Source organism: Clarias gariepinus, chromosome 19 (genome assembly GCF_024256425.1).
Source record: "Clarias gariepinus isolate MV-2021 ecotype Netherlands chromosome 19, CGAR_prim_01v2, whole genome shotgun sequence".
NCBI classification, from domain to species: domain Eukaryota; kingdom Metazoa; phylum Chordata; class Actinopteri; order Siluriformes; family Clariidae; genus Clarias; species Clarias gariepinus.
In genome coordinates, this window is record NC_071118.1 from 18,728,321 (window position 1) to 18,747,420 (window position 19,100).

The window sequence follows — 19,100 nt, forward strand, 5'->3', positions numbered from 1 at the left end:
CCCGCTTACCGTGTCTGACCAATCAGAGTATCCCGCTAAATACCGGCTGAATTGGCCAGCCAATGAGAACCGTGCCTGTCGTGTGCATGCTCTCCCGCCATTGGTTGTCATTTTCCGTATACTGTAAGTCCGCTTCTTTAACAAAGCGCCAAAATTCAACCGCGCTCAAACGTTTCCGGTAATTTTGACAATACACACGGACAGGGCGCATACAAGTTTTAAGACGTTAGGCTATTTTAAAATGTCTCGTACTCCGAAAAGAGCTTGTTCCAGTCCTCTGAACGACAGCCTGGAGAAAAGATTAAAACGGGTTTCTATTGAGGGAAACATCGGTGAGTAGAATAATGCACAGTAAACGGATGCCTCTGGTTTCCTGTCATATATTATCAAGTAATATCACTGCCTTTATTGTGTGTGTGGGAGAGTGAGATTTGTAGTCGACAAATGATGATAAATGAGCTACACGTATTTAGCAGATATGAAATGTGATGAATATATTACAATGTATCTAACTCGAAAATATATATTGATGAAAAAAAAAAAACAGAACATTATTACTACGGGGATTGCTAGCAATTTACAAATGAGATATTTTGTTTGTTTTTAGGCCAGGCAGAATGTTCGTTTATAACGTTTTTTATACATGTTTTTGTCTGAAGCGGCGGGAAAGTCGACGTTCGTGCGTCTCCTGGAGCAGCATGATAAAGAGTGGGAGGTAGTGCCCGAGCCCATCGCTAGGTGGTGCAATGTACAGACCCAACATGGAGAATTTGAGGTAATTACTTCTAAAAATAACTAAATTAATGAATAATAGGTTATCCTAAAAGTATTTATTTACGTTGTGTGTGAATGCTATGGCGGTTATTTTGAAGCAGCTGTTAAAATAATTTCTCACCCACACACTTCAGGATATTTACCGCCTCAATGCCTTGCTGCTGTCTCGTGCATGCTGAATAATCTATGAATCTAGCTATCTGTAATAATACTCTCTGAGCTTCAGGTGTGCGTTGCAATGTGTGTACGTTTCTAAGACTGACTGTCACGTCCAAAACTAAAAGTCACCTCATAAACCACGCTTATTTATTGATTTTCAAATAACTCGCATTTACTGTATCGTAAAGGAAAATACTGGAGAAGATCAGTCATGGCCAATTTGTGAAAATAATGCATACAGAAGAAGATTGTTGGTGGAATTAAAAATTGTACTGCAGTCAGCCACTAGGGGGCCTTAGAGACATTTTGTCTTCACTCCTGACTCTCCTGTTAGGACATCCAGTCATTGCAACAAACACAAGATAGATGTTGGACGTGAGACTTTTTAGGGTGCTGAAGAGCACTTGACACCAAAGTTCAGTTCATTTGATTAGTGTAAACGCCGCATACTGTACACAGTGCCAGAGTTGAGTTGAAAAGGTTGTCTCGAGTGCAGTTCAGAGAAGGTGTGAAAGCTAACAGTACCAAAATATGAGTTTGACCACAATTTAGAATGTGATGTCATCAACGCTGTCTATCTCCTTCAAAATCTCTATATGCGTGCATGCACCAATCTCATCCTGTGAACTGCACAGCCATAATGTGTGTGTTAGCAGAAAGATTAAATGTACATTCAGTATCAGACATTACATTTTTAGAATTACCTCTTTTTTTTTTGGAAATCATGAAGTTCAATTTTATTTTTTAAAAAAAATTTTTCAATTTCAGTCAGCAGCAGATATTTGTATTAAAATTTAAAGCCTTACATTTGAGCAAAGATTCCAGTTCTTCTCTTTTAATCACCTTCCCCTGCTAAAGGGTAAAAAGGGAAGAATATAGAAGTTAGACCTTTTTTTCTATAATGATATAACCATGCACTTGACACACATAATTTAGGTCTGGCCATGCTACCCTTTATTTCCCTTACTGTCCAGCACCTCTTACAAAGCCACAGGCGAAACTGACTTTATTCAGTTTTAGTTAGGGAGCAAAGCCAATCGAAAATTGCAAACAAGCTCACAAGCTTTATGCCATGCAGCATGTGGTGGGAAAAAAATACACTGGAATTTGCTGTACATTTGTAAATGAGAGTTGCATTTGCTGAAATTGATGTATGTAATGACTGTTTGGAGCCCACAGCATTTGACAGGTCAATGCCCACAGCAACTGGTGTTTATGTCCTGTGAATGTAGTACCAACTGCTGTGTTATGCACTAATACCACTTATCCTTTGGGACTCAGCAGATGGTACAGTCAACAACTAACTGCACACCAGAGAGTTCTACTGCTCCCAGATATATTTTAATGGCAAAGTGTTGCTGTGCCAGCTTCAGAAGCAGCAGAACATCATAACTTACAGAAAGAGTTTGGAAGTCAAATCTACCCAAATATTCTGTTATCTTAACTGTACCCAAATCAGTTAAACATGTGTCTTTCTGAAAGTTCTTTACCAGAGCTTATGGTAATAAGTATTTTATAAGTAATTGGTGATTTTTAAACACAGAAAACAATAGCGAGGATTAAATAATTAGATGATGAAATAATTAATCAAATTATTTAAAAGTGTTTAGAATAGTGAACAGTGAAGGGAAAGCTTCTTGGTCTTGGTTGTTCCTATGTAATGATGTTTATGTGTGTGTCTGTGTTTCAGGAGCTCACTACATCTCAAAAGAGTGGAGGAAATGTTTTGCAGATGATGTATGAGAAGCCGGAACGCTGGGCTTACACCTTTCAGAGCTACGCGTGCATGAGCCGCGTCCGCGCACAAATCAACTCGGCCAGCGGAAAACTTCGCCATGCTGAGAACCCTGTGCAGTTCTTCGAGAGATCTGTATACAGTGACAGGTGTGTACTGTAAGAGTTGATACATATTGTCCAGTTAAATGTTATTTATATGAATAAGGGATATGCAACTAATATTAATGTTATTGTCACAATGGAATTGACTTTCAGAGTTTTGTTCATAGCGTATTTATTTAATTCTTTTAAATCTCGGCAGTGCACCGTCAATGCATACTCCTTATGTGGAGCCCATTTTTAAAATTGTATGAATTTTTATGATTCATACAATCATTGACATTTTCAGGAGGGGGGCAATTTGCTGAGCCAAGTGCAGGGTATAGTTGCATTAAAAAACTGGCAAAAAATATTTTTAATCGCAACTGCATATTGTACTGTGTATGGCTGTGTATGTGACAAATACAATTTTAATTTGATTTGAATTGTTTGTAGATGGATTCTTACATATTTCTTGGTCATAAAAGTGTTTTATGTTTGTTTAGTTAAGTAGATGTTTAAAAAGATCATTACGTTATGGGTTGCAAAAATTAATGCACAACGATGTTATCAACTTAAATCGATAATCGAATTAGTTGTCATCAAATTTCACCTAAAACAGGTGTTAAGTCCCAAGCCCCCTTAAGTTCGGTTCACAGTTGGCTTTCAATATTAAACATAGGTGTGCTTTTTTTTGGAAGGAAAAAAAAATGTTTTCCTGACAACATTTATTTGTAGAAGATGATAGTTTGTCATTATCTTTTCCGGTTTTAATAATGCGTTTTACAATTCTGAACCCAATTTTAGTAGTTTTAGCAATCTTCTTAGTTGTTTTATTTTATTGATGCAGGCTAATATTTAAAAAAAATGTAATCAGGGTAACATCTGCATGACCACAGAATACAGTGGTGTGAAAAACTATTTGCCCCCTTCCTGATTTCTTATTCTTTTGCATGTTTGTCACACAAAATGTTTCTGATCATCAAACACATTTAACTATTAGTCAATGATAATATAATTGAACAAAAAATGCAGTTTTTAAATGATGGTTTTTATTATTTAGGGAGAAAAAAATCCAAACCTACATGGCCCTGTGTGAAAAAGTGATTGCCCCCCTTGTTAAAAAATAACTGTGGTTTATCACGCCTGAGTTCAATTTCTGTAGTCACCCCCAGGCCTGATTACTGCCACACCTGTTTCAATCAAGAAATCACTTAAATAGGAGCTACCTGACACAGAGAAGTAGACCAAAAGCACCTCAAAAGCTAGACATCATGCCAAGATCCAAAGAAATTCAGGAACAAATGAGAACAAAAGTAATTGAGATCTATCAGTCTGGTAAAGGTTATACAACCATTTCTAAAGCTTTGGGACTCCAGCGAACCACAGTGAGAGCCATTATCCACAAATGGCAAAAACATGGAACAGTGGTGAACCTTCCCAGGAGTGGCTGGCCAACCAAAATTACCCCAAAAGCGCAGAGACAACTCATCTGAGAGGCCACAAAAGACCCCAGGACAACATCTAAAGAACTGCAGGCCTCACTTGCCTCAATTAAGGTCAGTGTTCATGACTCCACCATAAGAAAGAGACTGGGCAAAAACGGCCTGCATGGCAGATTTCCAAGGCGCAAACCACTTAAGCAAAAAGAACATTAAGGCTCGTCTCAATTTTGCTAAAAAACATCTCAATGATTGCCAAGACTTTTGGGAAAATACCTTGTGGACCGACGAGACAAAAGTTGAACTTTTTGGAAGGTGCGTGTCCCGTTACATCTGGCGTAAAAGTAACACAGCATTTCAGAAAAAGAACATCATACCAACAGTAAAATATTGTGGTGGTAGTGTGATGGTCTGGGGTTGTTTTGCTGCTTCAGGACCTGGAAGGCTTGCTGTGATAGATGGAACCATGAATTCTACTGTCTACCAAAAAATCCTGAAGGAGAATGTCCGGCCATCTGTTCGTCAACTCAAGCTGAAGCGATCTTGGGTGCTGCAGCAGGACAATGACCCATAACACACCAGCAAATCCACCTCTGAATGGCTGAAGAAAAACAAAATGAAGACTTTGGAGTGGCCTAGTCAAAGTCCTGACTTGAATCCTATTGAGATGTTGTGGCATGACCTTAAAAAGGCGATTCATGCTAAAAAACCCTCAAATAAAGCTGAATTACAACAATTCTGCAAAGATGAGTGGGCCAAAATTCCTCCAGAGCGCTGTAAAAGACTCGTTGCAAGTTCCCTTTCAGTCGATTCACTCGGTACAACACATATAGTATGGGATATCACGCCCTCTCGTGTCCTGGCTGAAGCCACCTTTATTCACGCCGTAAAGGCAGGCAAACCTGTGGTGACGTAGGTGTAGCCCCGCCTACACCTATAAACCATCGTCGCCACGGTTGACCCTCAGTTCTTACGCTCTTCACCTCGCTGTGAACACCTTTTCCGTAGAAGTTTTCTAGGTGCTGCTAGTAAACTCTACGTTTTACGTTGAAAGACTGCGCTTAAAATCAGCTTAACTGCTCTTGTTGGCGTTAGCGACAACAGCCTCATTTTGGTGAGTCGTCTACCCGCGGGGCGCTGACTTTTAAGTTCTCTGACAGTCAGAACATTAGCGACATCTCAGTTAGTTGGCTTCTGTTTAGCTGTGCTAACAGCGCTAGCTAAGATGAGCATGCAAGCTAATGTAGTTAAGAAGAGGTCCGCTGTTCGCCCCTGTCCTCAGGAGTGCGGTTTCTCCTTGCACGAAAAGGACCAGCACGAAGCGTGCCCCGTCTGTCTGGGGATTCTCCATGCTAGGAGAGCTCTAGCTGAGCCAGAGTCATGTGAGCTTTGTCGCCAGCTCCGGCGTTCAACGCTGGAAAGACGGGTCACGTTCGTGGAAAGGACCCTGGGGAGAAATACAGTCGCTCAGCAGGACCCCCTCCTTTCCGAATCAGCAGTCCCAGCTTCGCCTGTGTCTGCTGACGAGGAATTTCCGTCAGAAGTCCCCGCACCTAGCTGGGCGGACCAGATGGAGTATCTCGAGGGTTCGGAGGACCGTGGGCTCTCCTACAGCGCTGGCCAGCAGCCAGGCACCGAGCAGCATGCTTTCGAGGACGATGACGTGCTCGACATCGGCCTAGAGATACATGGCTTGTCGGAGGACGAGCATGAAATTGTGCCGCCTGCTCAGAGCTCCGCTGCTACTGCGTTAACCGCTCGGGACGACACTTCATTTTTTGCTCTCTACCGCCGAGCGGCCGAGAAGCTGGAGGTGGAGTGGCCCTCCCCGCAGCCGGCTCAAAAACCGTCAAGGTTCGCGGGATTTTTTCTTCCTCCGGAACCGACAACAGTTAAGAACTGCTTGCCCATGTTTCCCGACTTTGTCGGCGAGTTAACGTCGTCATGGAGCAAGCCGCTGTCGACCCGTGTATCAGTGCCCGGTTACGGACAATATTTGGAATTAGACGGAGCTGAGAAGGCAGGACTAGTTAGCCCACCGCCAATGGAGCCATCTTTGGCTGCTTATTTGGCACCCTCGCACAATCATGGAGTGTCTGGACCTACTCTCCTTCCGTCTAAACATTGTAGATTCTCCTCTGCCCAGCTGGAGAAGATTTACCGCGCTCAAGCGGGCACTGCTCGTGCACTCAACTCCGCTACGCTGCTTCAAACATATCAGGCAATGTGTTTGGCAGAGCTCGGCTCACTGGTGCCTCAGGAGAGCCCGTTCTGTGCGCTGCTTAACGAGGTCAGGACAGCGACAGACTACATTTTGCGCATGTCTCGTTGTGCGGCTCTTTCCCTCGGGAGAGGGATGGCGAGCGCAGTGGTAGCACAGAGGCATTTATGGCTCACGCTCTCTGACATTCCTGATAGAGACAGGGCTGTCTACTTGGACGAACCGCTGTCTGCTGAGGGTTTGTTCGGCCAGTCACTCGATGCCATTCAGGCAAAGTTTGACTTCAGAAGGAAACAGGCCGAAGCGTTGCGAGACATTATTTCGCGACGAGAGGTGAAGCCCAAACAGGCTCGAAGTATGAACACTCCGCGACCACCTCATAAGAGACCACCGCCGGCAGCTAGCTCGAGCTCTCGACCGGTGAAACAACAGCCTCCCAGGCAAAACCCACGGCAGTCGGCCTGGGGTATGGGCCCCCCACCGGGCGTCTGAAAGGATTCAGCGACTAGGAGGAAGAATCCTCACTCCTCCTAGCTCAGATTTTAAAGAGAGAGGAGCTCTGGCAGCAGGGAGACACTGTTTCTCCTCTCTCAATGCCGCCCAAGAGGCCGCTACGTTATGTTCAGGAAATCAGTCCCAAACGGCGCTGCACTTCCCTAACACAGTCTCCCAAGCACAATCCCCCCCCCTCACACACAAGTGCTTATGTTCGAGTTATGAACCCCAGTTGGGGCGTGTTAAAAAGTTCTCAGGGACTTACAGCAAGTACCCTCGATGTTTGCAGTGTGATTGCCCCAAAAATGGTGCATTTTGTAAATCACGTGAATGTTACATTATTAAAACCAATAAAGAATTTTCCTGTTTACAATGTTGCAAAACAAAAAAGCTTAGTGCCATCGATGAGGCTGCACTCTGGCGAAACGACCAGGGGGCAGCAGACCCCTTTCAGAAACCAATGCGGGCCGGTTGGCGTCCCACGTTCTCGAGTGGCGCGCATGCGCAGTCTCGACATGGGTGCAAAACACAGTCGCTATGGGATACCGACTACAGTTTCGCGTAAAGCCACCGCGCTTCTCTTCCATAATCAACACCGAGGTGTCGGACGATGCCGCAGCGGTGCTTCGGGAAGAGATAAATTCTCTTCTGAGCAAAAGGGCGATTCAAGTGGTGCCTCCTTCGGAAGCGAACTCAGGTTGGTACAGCCGGTATTTTGTCGTTCCGAAGAGGGGGGGAGGACTGCGTCCTATTTTGGATCTGAGTATATTGAACACGTTTCTAAGAACGTACAAGTTCAAAATGCTTACTCTGAGGCAACTGCTAAATGCAATAGGCCCGGGAGATTGGTTCACTACGATCGATCTCACAGATGCTTATTTTCATATAGCGATCTTTCCGTGCCACAGAAAGTTTCTGAGGTTTGCATTCGAGGGCGTGGCCTACGAGTACCTAGTGCTGCCGTTCGGCCTGTCACTAGCTCCCCGAACGTTCACGAAGTGCGCCGAGGCGGCGCTGTCTCCTCTTCGGGAGAAAGGCATTCGCATATTAGCCTATTTAGACGACTGGGCACTGATAGCGAGCTCAAGCGAGCAGGCAGAGAAACAGACAGCACTAGATCTGTCTCACATTCAGACTTTAGGGTTCTCAGTAAATATGCAGAAAAGCTCACTGATTCCGAGTCAACAGTGTTCATTCCTGGGTCTGGAGATATGCTCCGTTACCAGCCGAGCACGTCTCTCAGAGCACAGAATAGCCGCGTTTCAGCGCTGCCTTGCTCTGTTTCAGTTGCAACACAAACTTCGTTTCCGAGTGTTTTTACAACTAATGGGAATGATGGCGTCTATGATCACTGTGGTGCCTCTCGGGCTGTTGAACATGCGTGCGTTTCAGCGCTGGGTGCGCTCTCACCGCCTATGTGCGGCGCGCCACCTCAACAGGAGGCTGACGGTGACACCGTCATGCATGTCAGCCCTTCTGCCCTGGAGGGAACCCAGGCTATTACGTCAGGGCTCTCCGATAGGCAGGGTATCGTTTCGCAAAGTGGTGTCAACAGATGCCTCCCTCAGCGGCTGGGGCGCTCTGTGCGACGGCTCCGCGATCAGGGGGGCGTGGTCACAGGAACAACGCAGGCTTCACATCAACTATTTGGAGCTGTTAGCAGTGTTCTTAGCCCTGAGACATTTTCGTCTGGCTTTAACAGGCCATCATGTTCTGATCAGGACAGACAATACAACAGTGGTGTCGTATATAAACAGACAAGGGGGGACTCGTTCACTTCCCCTGCTGAAACTATCTCATTCTCTATTGCTATGGTCCAGTGTTCATCTTCTGTCACTCAGGGCCACTGAATTTGGGGGCGGACCTTCTATCCAGAGGGGGCCCGCTTGTGAGGGAATGGAGATTACACCCATGGGTGGTAGCTCAGATCTGGGAGCGCTTCGGCAGGGCAGCAGTGGATCTTTTTGCATCCAAAGAAAATGCTCACTGCCCACTATTCTTCTCCATAACGGATCGCAATGCCCCACTGGGGATCGATGCGTTGGCACACTCATGGCCCCCAGCTCTATTGTATGCTTTCCCTCCGGTAGAACTGATTCTGCCTGTCACAGAGAGGGTACGTCAGCAGGGCCTGTCACTAATCCTGGTGGCAGCTCATTGGCCGGCGAAGTTGTGGTACGCAGAGATAGTCAGCCTGCTAGCAGCAGAACCATGGAAACTTCCTCTCCTCAGGGACCTTCTGTCTCAGGCAGGGGGAGAGGTAGTGCACCCGCGTCCCGAGCTGTGGAACTTGCACGCTTACCTGTTGAAAGGTCTAATTTGTTAGCAAAAGGGCTTCCCCCGAATGTGATTGAGACAATCCAAAGTGCTCGGGCCTCGTCTACTAGAGGTTTATATGCTTACAAGTGGCGAGCATTTGAGCAATGGTGTCAAGAACATAATGTTCTTCCATTTCAGTGCTCCATGGTGGAGATTTTGTCTTTTCTACAACAACTATTAGAGAAAGGCCTTTCCTTCTCTACTATTAAAGTGTACTTGGCGGCTATATCAGCCTGTCATGTTGGTTTTGACGGAGTGTCACCAGGGGCTCATCCGCTGGCAGTACGGTTTTTAAAGGGAGTGCGACGTCTGCAACCCACTACGAGGTCCAGTGTTCCGTCTTGGGATTTATTGTTAGTGCTTGAGGCCCTCTGTGGTCCTCCTTTTGAGCCAGTTGAGTCTATAGATATGAAAATTCTTTCATATAAGACAGCACTTCTTCTTGCTTTAGCATCTGCTAAACGAGTGGGCGATCTCCACGCTTTGTCCGTGCATCCATCCTGTACACAGTTTGCTGCTAATGGGTTAAAGGTTACTCTACGGCCGAACGCGGCCTATGTACCGAAGGTCGTCTCCACTGATTATAGCTCTATGGTCTTTGACCTTTATAGCTTTTTTCCTCCTCCTTTTGCTTCTGATGAGCAGAGAAAATTGCATAATTTGTGCCCCGTACGTGCACTACGAGTGTACATGGACCGTACAGTAGATATCCGCTTATGTGATCAACTGTTTATCTGCTTTGCCAGTCCAGTAAAGGGTAAAACGCTGTCTAAACAGCGGCTTTCCCATTGGATTGTGGAGGCTATTACACTAGCTTATAGTAGCAAGAGTGTCCCATTGCCTCTGGGTGTGAAAGCACATTCAACGAGAGCTATGGCAACATCATGGGCTCTGTTCAAAGGAATGTCTGTGGGCGAGATTTGCGCGGCAGCCAGTTGGTCCTCACCACACACTTTTGTCCGGTTCTACCGACTTGATATAACGGCCCCCTCGGTGGCTCATTGTGTCCTCTCTGCGGGGTCCATAATGCAGTAGAGTAGCTGTCAGGGTTCTTGTGACTAACTTTGATAGATACTCGGCGGGGCGTGAATATATGTCCCATACTATATGTGTTGTACCGAGTGAATCGACTGAAAGGGAACGAATGGTTATGACTATAACCTCTGTTCCCTGAAGGAGAGGAACGAGGTACAACACATTGCTGCCCCGCCTCATAGTTACGCTCGGCGAAGAGCGGCTATCGAACTGAGGGTCAACCGTGGCGACGATGGTTTATAGGTGTAGGCGGGGCTACACCTACGTCACCACAGGTTTGCCTGCCTTTACGGCGTGAATAAAGGTGGCTTCAGCCAGGACACGAGAGGGCGTGATATCCCATACTATATGTGTTGTACCTCGTTCCTCTCCTTCAGGGAACAGAGGTTATAGTCATAACCATTCGTTATCGCAAACGCTTGATTGCATTTATTGCTGCTAAGGGTGGCCCAACCAGTTATTAGGTTCAGGGGGCAATTACTTTTTCACACAGGGCCATGTAGGTTTGGATTTTTTTTTCTCCCTAAATAATAAAAACCATCATTTAAAAACTGCATTTTGTGTTTACTTGTGTTATCTTTGACTAATAGTTAAATGTGTTTGATGATCAGAAACATTTTGTGTGACAAACATGCAAAAGAATAAGAAATCAGGAATGGGGCAAATAGTTTTTCACACCACTGTATGTCTCCTGACATGGTTGTTTAAGAAATGGGAAGTTACGCACTGCATCAGTTTGGGGTAAATAACTTTTTGCAAGTTGAAGGATATTAATTACTGCAGTAATTATCGAATGGAAAGCTCTTAACTATTTACTTACTTAAGTTCAGGTGGTGACTTTCTTTTGGGCCGGGTAGTGTATTCAATTCAATTCAATTCAATTTTATTTATATAGCGCTTTTAACAATGGTCATTGTCCCAAAGCAGCTTCACAAGAAAAAAAATGAAAGATTTTTTTTTTTTTTTTTAAGAAAGAAAAGAAAAGAAAATATTTGGAAGTGTGTATGTGTGAGAAAAATGTGTCTAGATAATAATTAAATGAATGAATGATGAATGAAATGTCTCTGATGAGCAAGCCAAGGGTGACGGCGACAGTGGCAAGGAAAAACTCCCTGAGATGGCAATAGGAAGAAACCTTGAGAGGAACCAGACTCAACAGGGAACCCATCCTCATCTGGGTGATAACAGATAGAAATAACATCAAGTGTGTTGTGCAGGTGAAAGTTCAATATATCAGAAGTTGTGTAGATTCAGTTCAGCAGTAGGTGCAGAGGGCAGATGGGGTCAGATCACTGGAAGCACAGGAGCAGGATGTGTAGCTCCAGCCATCATAAAGCAGAATCTAGCTGGAGCAGGTCCTTCTCAAGATGCTTTAGAAACCTCGCAGGGTTGGCCTTTGTCTACTGAAGCTGGCACAATCTCCAGATGTCTCAGGATGGGTAGAAAAATACAGAAAAGATGGAGAGAATTAGCGTAGTTGCCATTCAGGATAAGTGTAATGGAGTATGAGGTTATGGGTTGAGTTACGCGTATGCCAGATTAAAGAGATGCGTCTTGAGCCTACTTTTGAATTGGGAAACCGTGTCTGCTCCCCGAACAGTGTCTGGAAGGCTATTCCAAAGCTTTGGAGCCAAATATGAAAATGCCCTGCCCCCTTTTGTAGATTTTAAAATTCTGGGAATTACCAGAAGTAAGGGACGTGGTGGATTATAGCGTATCAAAAGACTGGTTAGGTATGAGGGAGCTAAACCAATTAAAGCCTTGTATGTAAGTAGTACTATTTTGTAATTAATTCTAAATTGAACAGGTAGCCAGTGCAGGGATGATAATATAGGTGTTATATGATCATATTTTCTGGATCTAGTGAGAACCCTGGCGGCTGCATTTTGGACTAACTGTAGCTTGTTTATTGAGGATGCAGGACAACCACCTAGTAGTGCATTACAATAGTCCAGTCTGGAGGTCATGAATGCATGAACTAGCTTTTCTGCATCAGATACGGATAGGATACTCCTAAGTTTGGCAATATTTCTAAGATGGAAAAAGGCTGTTTTTGTGATATTGGAAATATGATTTTCAAAAGACAAGTTGCTGTCTAATATCACGCCCAGGTCTTTTACTGTTGAGCTAGTAGTAACAGTACATCCTTCTAAACGCAGGCTGAATTGTGAAAGCTGTTGTGTGCTGGTTTTTGGGCCGATGAGCAATATCTCTGTCTTATCTGAATTTAGTAAAAGAAAGTTATTGGTCATCCAATCTTTTATGTCCTGGACACACTCTGTTAATCTAGACAACTTGGGTATTTCATCTGGTTTTGTTGAGATGTATAATTGGGTATCATCAGCATAACAATGGAAACTAATCCCATGCCTTCTAATGATGTTTCCCAGGGGAAGCATGTAAATTGAGAACAGGAGAGGTCCTAAAACTGACCCTTGTGGGACACCATATTTCACTGGCATTACATCAGACGGTACTCCATTTAGATCTACAAAATGGTATCGATCAGACAGGTATGATCTAAACCATTTTAATGCCTGCCCCTGAATACCTATATGATTTTGTAGGCGGTCTATGAGAATATTATGATCTATGGTGTCGAATGCAGCACTTAGATCAAGTAAGACTAATATTGAGATGCAGCCTTGGTCTGAAGCTAAAAACAAGTCGTTTGCAATCTTAACTAGTGCAGTTTCTGTACTATGATGTGGCCTGAAACCTGACTGAAATTCTTCTAGGATGTTGTTTTCCTGCAAGAATGTGCATATTTGAGCTGATACTACTTTTTCTAATATTTTTGATATGAACGGAAGGTTTGAAATCGGTCTATAATTTGTTATTTCATTCGCGTCCAAATTAGATTTTTTAAGAAGCGGCTTAATAACTGCCAGCTTCAAAGGTTTAGGGACGTGACCTAGATATAATGAAGAATTAATAATGTTTAGAATTGGCTCTCCAACTGTAAACATCACTTCTTTTAAAAATCTTGTTGGTATTGGGTCTAACAGGCACGTTGTTGATTTAGCTGAGGTGATAAGTTTATACAGCTCTTCCTGTCCTATACCTGTAAAGCACTGAAAATCTAAATGTGAAGCTCTTGGCTGAGCTAGATCATGAGATGCTATTAGAGGTTGAACCTCTGTTATTTTCTTCCTTATGCTATCGATTTTTTCATTAAAGAAGTCCATAAAATCTTCACTACTAAAATGTTGTGGAGTACTCTCTGCAGGCATCTTAGGTTTTGTTAGGCAGGCTACTGTACTAAATAAGAACTTGGGATTGTTTTGGTTTCTTGCTATCAGTTGGCTAAGATGCTCGGTCCTAGCGGTTTTTAGAGCCCGTCTATAGCTGCACATACTGTCTTTAAACGCAATTCGAAAAACTTCTAATTTAGTTTTTCTCCATTTTCGCTCAAGGTTACGGGTTGCTCTCTTTAGGGCGCGAGTATGACTATTGTACCAAGGAGCAAGTGTTTTATCTCTGACTTTTTTTTAATCTGATGGGAGCAACAGTGTCTAATGTACTGGTAAAAATAGTACCCATGCTGCTGGTCACTTCGTCTAGATCGTCTGCATTTAGGGGTCTAATAAGAATTTGGGACAGATCCGGTAGATTACTTGTGAATCTGTCTTTAGTAGTCGGATTCATATTTCTAACAAATCGATAACGTGGAGAGACACAGCTAATCTGTTCTACGGGTAGAGTATATATCAGGAGGTGATGATCTGTGATATCATCACTTTGAGTTAAAATCTCTATATTAGTGACATCTATACCATGAGATATAATTAAATCTAGTGTATGATTACAGCGGTGAGTTGATCTATTTATATTTTGTTTAACCCCAAAGGAATTTAGTAAGTCCATAAATGCGAGGGCTAAAGTGTCATTAGCATCATCTACATGAATGTTAAAGTCACCTACTATCAACACTTTGTCAGAGTTAACAATTAGGTCTGATAGCAGATGTCCAAATTCTTTTAGAAAATCGGCATATGGCCCTGGGGGTCTGTACACGGTGGCCATTGTAAAATATAGCGCGGGTTTATTATGTATTTCATTAAGTGCAACATTAATGACGAGCACTTCAAATGAGTTAAACCTGGGCCTTATTTTCTGAGTAACAGTGAGTACATCTTTGTAGATAGTGGCGACACCACCACCGCGACCAATTAGACGGGGCTCGTGCTTATAAAAATATCCTGACGGAGTAGACTCATTCAGACCAATATATTCATTCGGTTTAAGCCAGGTTTCAGTGAGGCAGAGTGCGTCAAGGCAATGATCTGATATAATTTCATTAACAATAAGTGCTTTAGGCGTAAGGGATCTAATGTTGAGAAGTCCAAACTTTAGAGGTAGACTTCGATTACTTATTTGGCCTTTTTCTGGTTTAATGGTTACCAGATTGTTTCGGCTGGATTTAACGAATTTATTCTTTTTTCTCACTAATCGGGGAATAGACACAGTTTCTATAGTACAAGCTATGTGTGTGCGTCTATTAGTATGGTGAGTTGTATTGTGGCTGATATCTAAAGAATCTGAGGTATGACTTACCGCAAGTCAGATGGTTCGTAGTGTCCTGGAGATGTTGTCAGAGAGGACCGCTGCTCCAGCTCTGCTAGGGTGCAGGCCATCTGTGCGGTAGAGCCTAGGACGCTCCCAGAAAACATTCCAGTTATCAACAAAGGGTAATCTCTGTTGTTGACACCAAGATTGTAACCATTCATTGAAGGCAAATAATCTACTGAACCTCTCGATTCCTCTCTGAAATGTCGGAAGTGGTCCAGATACGACGATCTTTGTCGTGGGTGATGTGCTGCGGACCTTCTCAACCAGGCTCCTGAAGTCCTTCTTTAGGATCTCCGTCTGCCTCAGCCTGATGTCGTTGGTGCCAGCATGGAGAACCACAGCTCGAATGTTCTTCCTCAGGGCCGCAGGCACCTGTGCAGCAACATCAAGAACATGTGCACCAGGTAAACAGCGCGTGTACGCCTTACCTTTAGCTGTGGTAGCACGCACGTGCCGGACAATGGAGTCTCCGATGACCAGCGCGTCGTGTGCCGTCTCACGGAGAGGAGCGAAGCGGTTTCGGGTTGAGATCTCGAAGACGGGTGGTGGCGGAGGAGGAGAGGTCCTCGCCCGGGGCTTGGCGCGCGTCTTCCGCTGCTGAAGTTTCCAGGCCTCGTGGTATCCCGGCGCCGGGGTGAAGGAAAGCTGGGCAGGCTGCGTTCTCGGTGCGTTGGACCTGGGCAGAGAAGCACGCGGAGTAGAGGTTGTCGGAGAATTCTCATGCCGAGAATTTACCTGGGACAGGTGAGCGTCGGTCCGCGACGATTCCAGCGTGGCTTTCCGCTGCTGTAGCCGGGCCAGCTTCACTTGTAGGTCGCGGATCAGCTTCTCCACGGCCTCCATCTCCAAGTCCACCGAGTGCAGCTCCAATGTCTCCTCACCTGCACACAGGGGCAGAGACCCAACCGACATGGTGTCTAAAAATAGAAATAACCGGTGCGAAAGAGCGTAAACAAACTTGTGATAGCCGGGCTAACGGGCTAGCGATGCTAATGAAAAGCCGGCTAGAAGCGGTGTGCTGCAAAACTATTAAAACTTCTTTTATACGATATAAACTTATACGAAAACGATATAACACGCGTTTCGAGTGAATATATTATAAGGTAGTATGAAATACTTATCTGTTATATGTTTACTCTTCGTAAGGGGACGAAAAAGTAGAAAAATTGGTCAGTCTGGCGGAGCTCTGGAAAAAGCAGCCAGTCTATTGATACAGACTCTTTAGTGGAAGCCGTCTCACTACCCAGGGTCAAGCCTGCTTGTGTACAGTATATAGGTGTGTGTGTGTGTGTGTGTGTGTGTAGTACCAGTCAAAAGTTTGAACATACCTTAATGTTAAAAGATATGTCCATTCATATTATTAAAATAGTTTTGACCATTGTATTTTAATACTGAAGATATTGTTTATGACATAACTATGGAATTATGTAGTGAATAAAAATTAGTTAAAAGTTAAATTAGTTTCTGTCCTGCAGGTACATCTTTGCAGCGAACCTGTATGAGAGTGAGTGTTTAAATGAGACTGAGTGGGCCATTTATCAGGACTGGCACAGTTGGCTGCATAAACAATTCGGTCAGCACGTTGAGCTGGATGGCATCATATACCTGCGGGCCAAACCAGAGGTACACACACTTACCATGAATCAAATTTCTATGGCCTTAAACTATTTATCTCTCACTGGTGGGGAAAAAAAGTAAAAACCTTTTTAAAGCTCAGCTGTTGCGAGATGCACCTAAATGGACCACGTAAATGATTTTAAATTATGAATTTGTAAAATTTGTCATACTTTAAAAGCCTTTATTTGAAAGAAATTGCTTGAATAGACTTTCATTTATTTATGCTTTGTGTGTAATTATGTTGTGTCCTTGTGTTTCTCAGAGGTGTTTGGAGAGGTTGCATTTGAGAGGCAGAGAGGAGGAGCAAGGGATTCCACTGGAGTATCTGGAAAAGCTTCATTACAAGCATGAATGTTGGCTGCAGCACAGGACCCTGAGGTATACACACACACATCCATTCATGCACTATATACTTATAAATAATAATGATCTCAATGTCATGAAAGTATTTAGCTTTGTTTAGCCTGTACCTTAGTTTTCTGTTCTTGGCTGACCGAAATGGAACCCAATGTGGAGATGCTTTTCTGTGGAGATTCTTTTCTTTCTGTTAACCAGCCTGGCCATTCTAGCTTGGGCTCTACATCAACAACGCATAACTGATGATTACTGCGGAACTGATGCTTACTGAATGTATTTTCTTTATTCCACCACTCTGAGTAAATCATGAATCTTACCTGATTATGCTGTTGCAATTATCTGTTTGCATGACTTTGCATGCGTTTCACTGCTGCCACACAGTTAACTGATTAAATAGTATAATATAAGTAATAATTAGATGTAAAGTCATCTATAATAAAATTGTAAAGTTGGTGTGTCTACATTAAAGAGATTTATGAAAAAAAATATTGGGGGGTACAGTATGTAGGATAAGTAATAGAACACATCAAGATGGTTGGTCTGTCTGTTCGTTTGTGCTCGCCTCACTTTAAAACTACTGAACACATTTTATGTGTATTTGGCAGAGCATGAAGGAAAATATAGGCTAGTTTCATCGCAATCGGCCCACAGGAAGAGAAATTTTAATGGAAAATGCCCTTATACCATTAAAAAAATGACCTTGGAAAAATCATTAGTTTGCTCAAAATTTAACAGATGGCGCTGTACATTTGTTAAGGCTTTTATACACTTAATTAACAAGTTCTTACATATTCATTACATGAACTTGACCATAACACATAAAAGGTTTAGTTAATTCCAAAATTCCACAAATCGCGTTGACCATTTTTAAAAACATGTTTATGAGTGTCCAATTAAGTTCCAAGTGAACAAAGTCGCAGGCACATCTAGTTTTTAATAAGGTATTTGGCGAGTGTATATGGAAGAAGGTAGATTTTCTTTATTTCTCATAGTAACTGACTGATAGATGGGGATAGGCTAATAACCAAATTGCAGACATAATAATAATAGTGTCCGGAGGGTGTGTGTAAATTGGTAAGAAAGGCTTTAAGCTCTCTGATTTATAGTGCATTCTAAAGAGTAGAGGTATGTATGTATTATAATTGTGGTACTTAAAATATGTGTATCTTATTTGTGTGTGTTGTGCAGTATGGACTTTGACTATCTTTGTGAAGTTCCTGTTCTCACTCTGGACGTCGACGATGACTTTAAAAGCGATAAATACAAATGTGCGGACATGATTGAAAAGGTAACAACACTTTTCTGTCTTTCCCGCTCCCTCACACTTGTGTTTATGTACACACAGGTACACATACATTAATACGCCATAACATCTTGTTCACAACTCTATTCTGTCTGTTTTTCATATCAGATAAGAGTACTGAACATGTAAATGTCACTGTGTGTTCCATTTTCTTTTCCCTAGGTGAAAGACTTCCTCAACACTCTTTGAACTGGATGTGTCTGTTTGTGTTTGTTTGTGTCTGTGTGTTTTTTAAATAAAATTATTTGAATTAAATTAGTAGGATTGAGTGATGTCCTTGTTGCACTCTGATCATCTCTGTGTTAAGAATCAAGTTTTAAGCTGTACTAGGGTGCCTTTAAGATGGTGAGTTTGTCATTAGTTCTTTATGCCTGTGTTCTGCCCCCTAAATGTACAGTTATGTCTACCCCATCATATTCCATAAATGGACAATTAACATAAATTCCTTAGTTAAAAAAAAGGTGGAATACTGTTAAAGATATGTCTGTCGGAACAATAGGTTAACTTCCACTCTACCAATAAAATTTTTAACTTGAGCTTGGACTGTAAAGTGGGCCACTTTAGTATAATCTCACCACAGTATGTAAATCACATTGACAAGTATCAGGTGCCTTTGGTGTGTAACAAATCATCACCTGTTTGCTAACATTACATAACTATGTCTGGCTACGAGTTTGATTTTTGTTTGAACAGAGGTAGGGTAATTTTAAGGGCAAAGCACAGATTATTACCAGCTGTGATAAAAAAGCAGGTCTTGATTGTTACATCTTGATTTATAAAATTTGTGTAAAACAGCCTACAAAGGGTATATCACATCTCAGTGGTGTTAAAATAATGCAAACTTAGTGTAGCCATAATTTTCACGGATTAGCTAGGAGAAGAGTAATGTATTCATCAAGAACTAAAATGATTTGGTCCTTTTAGTTACAAATGAACCTGCTGATATTTTTGTGTTTGACATAAATGACCACTGAATAAATACACTGTTTAT

General features: G+C 42.9%; 1 protein-coding gene across 1 annotated transcript; it reads left to right on the plus strand.

Moving 5' to 3' along the window:
* Positions 1-138: 138 nt before the first annotated feature.
* On the plus strand, positions 139-18,554 carry dck (deoxycytidine kinase). Its single transcript, XM_053479047.1, has 7 exons — positions 139-332; positions 660-775; positions 2,624-2,817; positions 16,308-16,455; positions 16,712-16,827; positions 17,995-18,094; positions 18,272-18,554. Exons 1-7 carry the CDS (start codon positions 242-244, stop codon positions 18,296-18,298), a joined length of 792 nt encoding a protein of 263 aa, XP_053335022.1. The 5' UTR covers positions 139-241; the 3' UTR covers positions 18,299-18,554.
* The last annotated feature ends 546 nt before the right edge of the window (positions 18,555-19,100 follow it).